The sequence below is a fragment of the Lepidochelys olivacea genome (genome assembly GCF_965140295.1).
Source record: "Lepidochelys olivacea isolate rLepOli2 genome assembly, chromosome: 4".
Lineage (NCBI taxonomy): Eukaryota > Metazoa > Chordata > Testudines > Cheloniidae > Lepidochelys > Lepidochelys olivacea.
In genome coordinates this window covers 102350178-102364054 of record NC_140414.1, presented here as the reverse complement: position 1 = coordinate 102364054, position 13877 = coordinate 102350178, and the positions used below count along the sequence as shown (strand labels likewise).

Sequence of the window (13877 nt, the reverse complement as noted above, 5' to 3'; positions counted from 1 at the left end):
ATTCCAAGAACTTACTGAGAATTTTGTGTTTTGACATATTACTTTTCCAACAATTGTCTGGGTAGTTAAAGTCGTCCATTACTACCAGGTCTTGTGCTTTGGATATTTCTGTTATTTGTTCTAGAAATGCTTCATCCACCTCCTCTTCCTGATTTGGTGGTCTATAGTACACAGCTACTATGATAGGTTTCAGAGTAGCAGCCATGTTAGTCTGTATTTGCAAAAAGAAAAGGAGTACTTGTGGCACCTTAGAGACTAAATTTGTTAGTCTCTAAGGTGCCACAAGTACTCCTTTTCTTTTTACCTACTATGATGTAACCCCTTTCACTTTTAGCCAGAGACTATCAACTTGTCTGCCTCCCACCTCCTTCAGAACATGTGTATATATTCTTGATGTATAATGCAACACCTTTTCCCTTTTCACCTTGCCTGACCCAAGCCATACCACTCTATACCAATATTTCAGACATGAGACTTATCCCACGTGTGCTAGTACAAATATATATACTATTACAAATGTAGTCACATACAAAAACCATTATACACTATATATAGATAGATATACATATATATTTATTTTCATATATATATTTTCAATGGTGCCCTTCCTCTTTGGGAAAATCAAAATCAAAACAATTTCAGGATGATGGTCCAAAGTTTACATCATCATACTTTGTAATAAAAGCTGTTTGTAATTCAAACTTAGTGTTTTAACACCAAACAGATTTGTTCTTTCTTAAAATATATCAATATTTTAGGTATATTTTGGTATGTGTTTGTTTTAGGTAGATATCTTGTAAAAAGTGTTTTTAATAGTCCATTGTAGCAGAAATCAAGATATTGCATTTTATGACAAACAATTGTAGTAAAGTATTGTTTTGTGTCTATATTTTGAAACCGCATGTTATTCTTTTTAAACACTGAACACTTACGAAGCAAGTTTTGCTGCAGAGATTCAGAACGGTACAAGTTCACAGGACTCTTCTTAAAGACATTCTTCAGTAGTTGAGCTCTTTCAGTTAAGCTAGAAAGAAAGTGGAAATTTGTGAAATATGTCAATTTATGAATGACAATGTATAGTTTGCCCATGGGACATTAAACAAGAGCGGGCAAACTTAAAAAACTGCCCATTATAAGGTAGGAAAAAAACAGTGATCAGTCTTTTATTTAGGTTGTACCTGACCTAATTATTAATAGACATATGATTAAAATGGTGGCAAACTAAAGTATTTCAAATACTGGGTTTATGTTTGTAAGTTTCTGGGGAGAGACTGGTTTGTGGTTATGTGTTTATACACTGACTAGCATATTGAGGACTCTAGGTGTAACCACAATACAAATAAATAAACTAACAATACTATTAAAATATTTAAGTGCCAGATTCTGCCTGGCCCTTTTGCTGTGCAGTGTAAGGGAAGGGGATAGAGACTTCCCCAACCCAGCATGACCTGCATAAAGGCCAGGCAAAATTGCAGAACGTACAATTGCAGAACTGCACTCCTACATACTAAGAAGTGTAAGGATCACTCCCTACCTGCCCTGATATAGTGCCCCAAAGGGGATGGGAATTGCAGGGAGAAGATGGCGTTGAGGTCTTGCCCCTGGATGCGTCAGCCAGCCATGTGTGTGTTGGAGTATGCTGCCTCCATGAAGGGTGTTGCAGTGTGTGCATTTCTGGTGAGCTCTGGGAAACTCTCAGAAGGCGTTCTGCTTGTCTGGCACATTATTCCTCATGGTGCTTGCTTTCAAGGGGTGTAGCTCGGCACTGCTCCTTAGTACAGAATATGTACAATTTACATAATCCAGCCCTTAATAATTATCTCCAAAACAGAGTTGCCAAGAATTTCTGAAATTGTTCAAGATCTGTCCCTGGGAAACAGGTGCTGTGGATAGATGATCTGCTATTTTTAGAGATTGGGGTTTGAGTCTGGACTAGATGTCAAATTTAAAAAGGGTAAAAAGAAAAGGAGTACTTGTGGCACCTTAGAGACTAACAAATTTATCAGAGCATAAGCTTTCGTGAGCTACAGATCACTTCATCGGATGCATGCAGTGGAAAATATAGACTAGAAAATATAAAAAGGGTAGTGGCCTGATGGTAACATACATGACTTGTTTTGGTAAAGTGTTTTTGTTGTTTTTTTTTTAAAGAAAAAATTCTACAAGTACATTTATATAAAGTAACAATTCATTTTGACAAATATAAACAATATGCCCTGTTTACTATTGTTTCATAGATTTCAAACATGTTTCATAATCTGAAATAAATGATAATTACAATTAAATGCTAGTGATTAACATTTTAAAGCTGCACAGCATACTCAAATAAGAGGAATCAACACTATTTTTGTTACTGGAGGTGTCTGATTGCCTTGCTATAAATGAGTACTGCACTTTATCAAGTTGTTTTCAGAGATGCTAAGTAAATAGCAAGGGACACATTTTCGCAGATATTTGCATGCATTTACAATGCAAGTAGTAGGTGCATGGTCTTTTGTGCACAAAGGGTTTTCAAAGATTTATGTGCACACCTAGGCAGGTTGAAAATTAAGCTAGAACTAAATTGTAGGTGTACATGCAGATTTCTGGTAACATACACATTGCTGGGAGTTTAAAGCAGGGCTTCTGTGTGTCATCCAGTTATATACTGTCCATTCTTCTCCCTCCCCAAACTCTGCAACTTAGAGTGACACCTCATTACTATTTGTGCTGCTACTGCAAAATATACTGGAATATGATCCAGACAGCTCTTCACCTGAGCACAAGTAGAAAAAAAAGGGTTTGTGGGGCGGGGTATGAATGGCAGTTTTAACCAATTGGATACACAGGCACTGGTCAAATGTTACAAGGTTTGATGTTTTCAGGAAACAAACAGGCTGTCTCCTTACAATGTATCTTTCTTCCCAAATTCTTATAGTTTCCCATAGAATCATAGAATATCAGGGTTGGAAGGGAGATAAGACCCTAATTTAGTGACTAGAAAATAAGTGAACTGGCCATAGCATAGAGAGCTTGAAACATGATAAATATACTTTCTGATAATTTTAAGAAGATTTACTGCAGGAGTTGGGACGGAATGTAGATGAGGACTGGGAATGGTATTACACAGGCTTTTCAGGCAAACCACAGGAACTATGCCCTGAACTGAGCCTCAGTGTCAGACACAACAGTGCTGAATGTTTTGTCTTCTGTGTATGAGCTGCTTTATCGACATGACCCAGGGTGCCCAGATAAAATTCAAAATAGAACAGTTTGAACTCATGCTACTTGCTGAAGCCTTAGAGCTGTGAAGAAACTGTTTCAGTTATAACTGTGTTTATGGCAATCTTGGGAACCCTAGTAAGCTAAGTTAGGATGTACTGTGAAGAGTTTTCATCCATTTTTAAGGACAGAAGGGACCATGATGATCATCTAGTCTGGCCTCCTGCATAACACAGGCCATAAGATTTCCTTGAATTAATTCCTGATTCAAGTCCAACAGTTGTGATTTAACTAGAGCACATCTTTTAGATAAAACATTTTCTGTGATGGAGCATCCACCACAACCTTCGGCAAGTTGTTCCAATGGTTAATTACCATTAAATGGTTAATCACTATTAAAAATGTGTGCCTTATTTCTAGTGTGAGTTTGTCTAGCTTCAACTTCTGGCCATAAGATCTTGTTATACCTTTGTCTGCAGGATTGAAGATCCCTTTATTAAGAAAATTTCTGTTCCCAATGTAGGTGTTTAGGCCCAGACCCTCAAAGGTATTTAGGTTCCTAACTTCCAATGATCATCTTTGAAGATCTCGTTCTTACAGAGTAAACAAATCACCCTTAACATAATCTTTAATAAGACAAACAGATTGAGCTCATTGTGTCTTTCACTATAAGGAATGTGTTCCAATCCTTTAATTATTCTCAGGTCTCTTCTCTCAACTATATCCAATTTTTAATGTCCTTCTTAAAAGATGTCTTGAAGACCTGCTTGACTGATGATAACTGGAGGAAGATAAAATCCAACATAAACTTTTACATGAGCGAACATCTGTTGTCCTGAGAACAAGCTGCTCCCTAGTGCTTGAGATACAGATGTTAGTTAGCAAAGGGGATGCACCAATTTAATTAAGTTGGATTCTAAACCAATTTAGTTAAAATTAGTGCAATTTTCTCACATTGACAAAGCCTTAGTTATTTCAGGGGCAACCATGATGTCGGCACCAACCCAGATCTTGTAACAACTCAAAATAAAAATATCTCAAAGTAAAAAGTTACCCATAAGATACTAAATACACAATAAAATTAACTATACAAATTCAGACAGATTTGGAGGGAAGAACTGGAGAAAAAACTTGGCAAAGCCAGACTCTGGGCTGAGGTTATTCTGCTCACAGAACGATCTTGGGAAGAATCTTGAAGAAGTAGGTACTGAAAATGTTGGGGACAGCACTAACCTTATGTGAAAATGGGCACTGAATATGTTTGATTTTAGGAGGGGATGCTTGTGCAGTGCTTAATGTACTCAATTTTTCAACAATGTTCAGAGCCTCTGAGGGGCTAGCGGTAAGGGACATCTAGGTATATGCAGAGCCCACACTAAAGACAAACTATACCTCCCCTGATAGGCTCCCTTTTGTTCTGGCAACCCCTGCTCTAATGAGATCCACAGTGCCACATTCTATCCAGCTCTCTAACCCGGGTCATTAGAATGGTGCCTACAGAACTACCATGATTATCTCCTGCTTGTGGCCTGGAATAAGCCATCAGATGGGTATTTTTGCATATGTAAGCTCTTGAGAACTGGGCCTTAAACATGCACATTTTAAGTTCATATTTGAATACTAGTTATGGAACAACTTCTTATTGGTAGTTTGTGTATAATGAAGACTCAACTATATAGGGCTCAATATCTGAACTGAAAATGTAATTGAAGACAGACAGACATCTTAGATAAGAAATGTACTCTACTTTCACTCCATACTGTATTTTCAAATACAGAGGGACCCAGTTCTGCACTCCTGTTCACCTGAATAGAGATTGTAGGATAATGCTCTTTACTTGTAACTATCTTTTTGGCATTCAAAATGAGTCCTGAAAATAAACTACATTTATCAGAGCCAAATGTAATATAATGTGAGGTGTGATACATAAGCAGTGCTAGGTGACAGTACCTCAGCATTTGTGCTAATTAGGTTCACTAGGAGGCACAGACTGAACATTAGCACCATTCAAATACATGAAGTGTGTGTATTCTTAAATAACTTCTATCTTGTATGGTTTAAAGATTTAAATAAACTAGTAATTAAATGCATCTTATAACGTAAATTATGATGAGCAAGAACAGATTAAAATTTGCAACCATCTAAAATGCTTATTGCTTTATATATTCCTATTACATTTCTAGTTTAAAAATATTTAAAAGTGGCTTACATAAAAAGATAATATGACTATATTTGGAAGAGGCACTTGTGACATACCAATATTTCAGTACACCTGCACAAGTCAAGGTAACTAGTCATGTTACTGTTCACATATGCCCAATTCAATGCCAGTAACATTTTTTACTTATGTAAAAAAATTTTTTTAAAAACTGAAATAGTACACATTTTAAGAGTTGGGTATGAGGTGGGGAAAGGTTTTTTGGCAATGAAGGTCTGAAATAATGGTTTATTTTTAAAACATTTATCCTCTTACTTTTAGTCATTTCAGTTTTTAGGCACAAGAGGCTTCTTGGCATATCAATTACAATGGATCTGATAACAAAATCAAGCCACCTGCAGTGCAAACTACCCGTTTTATTGAGGCAGTCACATACTATAGGCTCCCATAGGCTTCTCTGGTCAGTGATGTTAAAACATTCAAGTTCTCTTTCAGTTAGAAAAGTGACTGTGTAATAATGGCACCTTCTTGCTAAATCTATTTTCTTACTTTGCTGATGAAAATGTATTTGTACTAGTGTTAAGTGTATTGTTTACTGAAGTACAAGATAAAATCTTATTTGACAGTTGGGCAGAAAAATTCAGATTGCAGAATCTTTATTACTGAGAGGGATGTAAGATTTAATAAGAACACTCATATTAAGTTTGCACTGATCACAACTAAAAACATCTCTTGATTTCACACCTAAGAAATCTGATACTGAAATCACTGAGAAGAAAAAATATGAAATTTCTAGAAAGCCATTTTTAGAATTAATTTTCATTCTACGACCACCTTTTAAACTGCATTATATGTACAATTCAAAAATTATTTTTAAAAATAAATAACTTTTTTGTTTCATATAAGCACTGGCAGTAAAAATTGGTGAGAAATTTTTACAACTTCTTTGAGGATTTCCATTTAGGTGTGTTCAAATCAAAACAGAAAAGAGTGAGGATGTGACTGAAAATATGAGGAACAGCTCTAGAGATTATTTATTCCATTCTTATAGACCTTTCTTTTACAACATACAATATTAAAATGTAAAATGCAATGAAGATCACTCAAAAAATAAAACATTTTAGATAATGCCATTCTAAATGGCATTTTAATCCTCATTTTTAAAGACAAAGATCTTATCAGAGTATTCAGAAGAATGTTCAATAGGAAAAAATACCATTTCTATAACTTTGCAGTCTTATTCCTATGAAACATTTATTCGAATACATGCAATGTCAGGGCAAGAAAGGTATTACAATCTGGACTGGACAAATGTGGTAGCTGGTTTCTACGTCAACAAATAGCAGTGAAATAATTAACATTTTTGGAATTTAAATAGTTAACATCTACTCAGAATAAATGATAGAAATTCAAACGGAGGGTCAAATCCTGAACTATTTGTATTTGTGAGGTGGTATTTTTAGTTTCTGTTATGTTACTTTGCAGACAAGAGGAAATGAATTTGTCAGTTATGTCCTCCACATCTTTACAGTTCTCTCCTGACCAGGCAATGCTTCATATTCAGCAATAGTAAAAATTAATGTAGAATTTCATGTGAACAAACACATTTTTCTATTGCACTAAAGTAGACCACTAAGACACCAAAGATATGCTAAAGCACCACTAGAAAAAATGAGAGAATGCCAGAACAAAGTGCTGAAGAACATACAAGAAATGTGCCAGAAATAAGTGGTCAGCCTTATGCCATATGTTACACTCCAAGAGTAAAAATCATCTGAGATGCTATTTTTAAAGCAGCAGAATTGTAAGTAAGTAGTCATCACAGGATTAGAACTTTTGGGGTAACTTAAGCCTCCACAGAAATGAGTTGGCAAGCCTGGACATATGAAACCCAAGAGTGAGACTCATGTAAGAGGTTATCTTCAGAGAAGCAGAATCATACATAAGTAATCTTCCCTTCTCTGCAACCAAGACTGGGGTATCAGAGTTGGTTTCACTTCTCTGCACTTTTCATGTTACTATGGGAATGAAAGGAAAAGAAGGGAAATTACAGAGACGGTTGTAAGGAACATAAAATGTATCAATCTCTATTGTTAGTGGATCCCGATATCTCCTTGTGGGACAGAAGCCTTTTGCAATTGTGGCTCATGGCAAACAAGTCTATTATTGGAGTTCTCCACATCCTTCAAATCTAGTGAAATATTTGTTGATTGAGGCTACATTCCCCCTGGAATGGCTGAGGCAATTAACATTGAATTTCCTGGATATGACAATTACTCTGACAGCTTGGAGATTCTTTTAGCCAATTTTAGTATGGGTAATGCTTACCAAAGGAGGGCAACATTTTTTGACCCTTATTGCAATCACTACAGTATTTTCTGAATGGACTAGAACCAAATTCAGTGAAATATGATTGTCATAAACATAAAGGGAAGGGTAAACCCCTTTAAAAATCCCTCCTGGCCAGAGGAAAAATCCTCTCACCTGTAAAGGGTTAAGAAGCTGAAGGTAACCTCGCTGGCACCTGACCAAAATGACCAATGAGGAGACAAGATACTTTCAAAAGCTGGGAGGAGGGAGAAAAACAAAGGGTCTGTGTCTGTCTGTATGATGCTTTTGCCGGGAACAGAACAGGAATGGAGTCTTAGAACTTTTAGTAAGTAATCTAGCTAGGTATGTGTTAGATTATGGTTTCTTTAAATGGCTGAGAAAAGAGCTGTGCTGAATAGAATGACTATTCCTGTCTGTGTGTCTTTTTTGTAACTTAAGGTTTTGCCTAGAGGGATTCTCTATGTTTTGAATCTAATTACCCTGTAAGGTATCTACTATCCTGATTTTACAGAGGTGATTCCTTTACTTCTATTAAAAGTCTTCCTGTAAGAAAACTGAATGCTTTTTCATTGTTCTCAGATCCAAGGGTTTGGGTCTGTGGTCACCTATGCAAATTGGGTCTGCATGAAAACCTCCTAAGCTTAGTTTTACCAGCTTAGGTTAAAACTTCCCCAAGGTACAAATTAATTTTACCCTTTGCCCTTGGATTTCCACTGCCACCACCAAACTTTATCTGGGTTTACCGGGAAACGTAGTTTGGACACGTCTTTTCCCCCCAAATCCTCCCAACCCTTGCACCCCACTTCCTGGGGAAGGTTTGGTAAAAATCCTCACCAATTTGCATAGGTGACCACAGACCCAAACCCTTGGATCTGAGAACAATGAAAAAGCATTCAGTTTTCTTACAGGAAGACTTTTAATAGAAGTAAAGGAATCACCTCTGTAAAAAGACACACAGACAGGAATAGTCATTTTGGTTAGGTGCCAGCGAGGTTACCTTCAGCTTCTTAACCCTTTACAGGTGAGAGGATTTTTCCTCTGGCCAGGAGGGATTTTAAAGGGGTTTACCCTTTCCTTTATATTTATGACAATGATGATTTTCATTTCCAGTCTGTTGATATTAAAAAGTGTGCTCACTATTTAACCACTTGCTCTGCACATATGTCTGGTGCATATAGGCTGCTACAACATAGGAGATTTACTGTTGGTTATTACAGTTTTCCAGTGTAAATTGTTAATGAAACTCCTTGAAGAGATAAGCAGGTTGGTCCACCAGATCAGAGACTCCTGACTTTCATTTTCTCAACTAAAGAGTTTCTTCTACAGAGAATGACATTTTTGCCATGTAATGTGAGTAGATATTAATTAGGGCTGTCGATTAATCACAGTTAACTCATACAATTAACTCAAAAAAGTAACCATGAGTAAAAAAATTAATCGTAATTAATTTCACTATTAAACAGTAGAATACCAATTGAAATTTATTAAATATTTTTGGATGTTTTTCTATATTTTCAAATATATCGATTTCAATTACAACATAGAATACAAAATGTACAATGCTCACTTTATATTTTTTATTACAAATATTTGCACTGTAATAATGATAAACAAAATAAACAGTATTTTTCAATTCACCTCATACAAGTACTGTAGTGCAAACTCTTTATCATGAAAGTGAAACTTAAAAATATAGGTTCTTTTGTTACATAACTGCACTCAAAAACAAAACATAAAAACCAAGTACATAAAGAGTTGTTACTACGACGAAGGAGATGAATTGTTCTTCTTAACCTCTGAGGACAGGACAAGAAGCAATGCACTTAATTTGCAGCAAGGGAGGTTTAGATTGGACATTAGAAAAAACATCCTGTCAACATGGTTAAGCACTAGAATAAACTGTCTAGTGAGGCTGTGGAATCTCCATCATTGGAGATTTCTAAGGGCAGATTAGACAAACACCTGTCAGGAATGGTCTAGATAATACTCAGTCTGGCCACGAGTGCAGGGGACTGGACTAGATGACCTCTCGAGGTCCCTTCCAGTCCTATGGTTCTATGATTTGAATGTAAAACTTTAGAGCCTACAAGTCCACTCAGTCCAACTTCTTGTTCAGCCAATCTCTGAGAGAGACAAGTTTATTTACATCTGTGGGAGATAATGCTGCGCACGTCTTAATTACAACGTCACCTGAAAGTGAGAACTGGCATTTGCATGGCACTGTTGCAGTTGGCGTCACAAGATATTTATGTGCCAGATGCGCTAAAGATTCATATGCCTCTTCATGCTTCAGCCATCATTCCAGAGGACATGCTTCCATGCCAATGACACTTGTTTAAAAAAAATAATGAGGTAATTAAATTTGTGACTGAACTCTTTGGGGGAGAACTGTATGTCTCCTGCTCTGTTTTACCTGCATTCTGCCATATATTTCATGTTACAGCAGTCTTGGATGATGACCTAGCACATGTTGTTTGTTTTAAAAACACTTTCACTGCAAATCTGACAAAATGCAAAGAAGATACCAATGTGAAATTTCTAAAGATAGCTACAGCACTCGACCCAAGATTTAAGACTCTGAAGTGCCTTCCAAAGTCTGAGGTGTGGAGCATGTTTTCAGAAGTCTTAAAAATGCAACATTCTGATGCAAAACTACAGAACCCAAACCACCAAAAAAGCAAATCAACCTTCTGCTGGTGGTATCTGATTCAGATGAGGAAAATGAACATGCGTCCATCCACACCACTTTGTGACATTGTAAACAGCAGCATTATCTCTTGCAAATTGTAAACGAACTTGTTTGTCTGAGTGATTGGATGAAGTAGAACTGAGAGGACTTGTAGGCTCTAAAGTTTTACATTGTTTTATTTTTGAATGCAGTTATTTTTTTGTACATAATTCTACATTTGTAAGTTCAACTTTCATGATAAAGAGATTGCACTACAGTACGTGTATTAGGTGAATTAAAAATACTATTTCTCTTGTTTTTTACAGTGCAAATATTTGTAATATAAATACAAAGTGAGCACTGTACATTTTGTATTCTGTGTTGTAACGGAAATCAATATATTTGAAAATGTAGAAAATATCCAAAAATATTTAAATAAATGGTATTCTATTATTAATAGCATAAGTAATCATGATTAATTTTTTTAATCGATTGACAGCCCTAATATTAATACGAAGATCAGCCAGGATTAAGGCACCAAATTAAAACAAAAAATCCCTAGACCAAAGAACTGAACAACTTGTCTGGAGGACGAATGGGGCCAATGGAGGATGTCTTTGCAGCTAGTGAAACAATTTTCTGACGTGTTCTCCGGAGGCCTTCTTAAGATTAATGCAAGCTCACAGATGAACTAGATTGTGAGATGGTTCCAGAGCACTCTTATGGATTTATGATCATCTTCAGTGATAAAAGAAAATGTATCTGTTTGTAAAAACATTACCCTAATAACAGAAGCTGAAGAAGAAAATACCTTTGGACACAAGAGATGTACTTTGAGGACGATATGGTTGACTGGAGAGAAGGAATGAAACTCTTCCCAGAAAAACACTAGTTGATATAAACCACATGCTCACATAGGGCAAAATGATTGCTCGTCTCTGGAAGCACAGTGAGGTTCACCTGAGCTATAACAAGCACTGGGGACCTGGAAGGAGATTCAGTGTGATGGAGAGGTGTCTGTTTCCCAGACAACTGAACTGAAATCAGCAGTCTGGGAACACAGTAGATATGGGAACAGTGCTGCAAGATTCAGCAGCAAAAGAAGCACACTGATTTACTCTCTCCCAGAGCCTTTGCAAAGGTATTCCTTTCATCATTCTTTCTGCTACTGCAGCAAAATGGTCTGGTCTGTTCTTTTCTGTCTCTTCTTCAGTATAATTCTTTGCCATTCTTCTATAACTTTTGAATAAGCTTTTATTTCTTCAAGTCTCCTGAAATAATATTCCTTCTTCCTTTTCAACCATACATGCCTGGCACTGGGAAGAGTACAAGTAGTCGGGGGAGTGCACTTTGTGGAGATTTAAGTTTGATTTATTTCTTACCTGTTTTACGTTTGTCTAGTGCATTTTCCTTTACTTGATTTAATATATGAAGTAAGGCAGAGGTTCTTTAGATTGGTGTTGCATCAATTTGTTTTCCTTATGTCAGCACACTGTGCAGAGATTTTGCTATTTTCCTTTAGGCCCTTAATCTGAAAGGCTTTTAACTGAGTTTAACAGTTGTCCTTAGGCAAAGTTTATAAATGTAGCTGTGAATGAACCAAGTTCTAACTTGTTTTGTCTCAGTTGTGAACACTGCCAAAGCAGCAAAACAGGATTTTAAAACCAGGTTCTGTTAGTATTTTGTTTTATCCACAATGACTAGCCAAATTTGGCAGAACTTAGTTCAGCCACAAATGAACAAACTCAGTTGAAAACGTTTTGTAAATAATTCCTTAGGCCCTGAACTTTCAAAAAGATGCACGCAGATGGATTCTTGTACCTGCAGAGAACCCCATTCATGTGGATGCAAGTGTCTGTCTGCTTGCATCTTACTGCAAGATCAGAGCCTTAATTTCTTGATAGTTTGTATAATGTGACTATGAACATTCAACAGCAAGAAATTATTTTTAAAAGATCAATCTACAGGTATTTTACAGTACCTCTTGCCATGCACAACTGCCCCTGGATCTTGAGATTTTGCTTCCAACTCCTGAACTTCATCTACCAGTGTCTTAAAAGTAGATCTCTTGATTCTGCAATATGAAATGCTTATCAGATTTACTCTTGTTGAAACCATAATATATGTCTTTTTCAAGACTCTATAATAGAAATTTACAAATTCATTTTTGCCAAGTGATTTCAACTTAAATTTTGAAAGGAGAAATTTTAAAGAATACACTAAATAATACACTTTGTCAGCTGTTATGCTAAGCACAAACAACAGAAGTTATCAATTACAAGTTCTGATTAACAAAAATATTTAAAAAGAAATAAAGTAGTGGTACATTGTGGCAAGATTTGTAAACTACAAACAAAGTGAGTCATAATTTGAAAGAATCAATGAAGCTCTTTATATTTTCTTAAACTGGCCAATACTTAGAAAAATTAAAACTTGACAATAATTTTCCCTCTAAGTTTTAACAGTTCTATACTTACACTTTGTATATTACGTCAAAAAGCAAAGCTGTCACAGGAATACATAACAGACCCATCCAAAAGACTCCAGAGCTGAACAACATAACTGCCTGGATAGATAAATCACAAAAATGATACCGTTATAAAAAAAATACCAAAACCTTTAGACATCTCAACATTTTCTTGGCTCAAAGTATCAAAATCAAATTCATCCAAACTTTGCTGGGCTCTCTAATGCAATATAGAAATTACTGGGCCTCATTCTGCAAACCTTACTCACAGGAGTTGTCCTTACTCATCCTGGGTGAAAGTCCCTCAAATACTTAATATGTAAGTAAATGCTACTCATGTTAAAAGCTTCATGGAAATTTCAAACTGTTCAGTTCTTTAAAAATAAAAAAAACAAACCAACCCCCCCCAACACCCATCTTAACACCATCCCATTTCTAATACTAATAAAGAATATTATTAAAATAAGATATAGCAATTTAAAATAATGCTAAATCTTTGAGAACATGTTCTAATGGCACTCCTATTTGCTGTCAACCCTAATATGAGATAATGGATACCGAAAAAGATATTCGTCCTCACAATTATCTTGTCATACATCTCCCAGGAGCACCCATTACTACTACGACTAAACTGACTACTGTTTAAATGTTCTGTTTATAATTCAGAACTGCAAAAATAATGAGAAAATATATATACTTCACCTGTTTTCCTGTAATCCTTTAACAAAACATCTAAACAAAAGCTGTTTTTAAAATAAAGCACATTGCTGCAAAATTTAAATACTTTACTACCAACACACTTTTTGCTTTTAGTTAGGTGTATAATTTAGTCTTTACTTTTTACTGTCAGAATGGAAACCAGAATTTCTCCTGTCCATGTTAATTAACTTGTTTTTGCACACCTGTTACAACCAAAGACAAAATAAGCACTACTCTTCTGCAAAATTAGTATAAAGGGCATTAAAATAATCTTAATTTGCCTTTGTAACACATGCCAAGCATCTACATTGGAGATATTATGATTGCAAAGAAAATGATCTATGATTAATAAA

The 13877-nt window shown here is 35.8% G+C and overlaps 1 protein-coding gene across 3 annotated transcripts in view; it reads right to left on the bottom strand.

Moving 5' to 3' along the window:
* Positions 1-13877, bottom strand: part of ATP8A1 (ATPase phospholipid transporting 8A1) — a 245376-nt gene that overhangs the window by 2706 nt on the left and 228793 nt on the right. For all 3 annotated transcript variants that reach the window (XM_084625418.1, XM_084625417.1, XM_084625419.1), the window contains 3 exons: positions 12836-12924; positions 12340-12432; positions 933-1024 (listed from right to left, as the gene is read on the bottom strand). In XM_084625418.1, coding sequence (XP_084481544.1) covers positions 933-1024; positions 12340-12432; positions 12836-12924 — 274 coding nt within the window. The remainder of the gene's footprint in view (positions 1-932; positions 1025-12339; positions 12433-12835; positions 12925-13877) is intronic.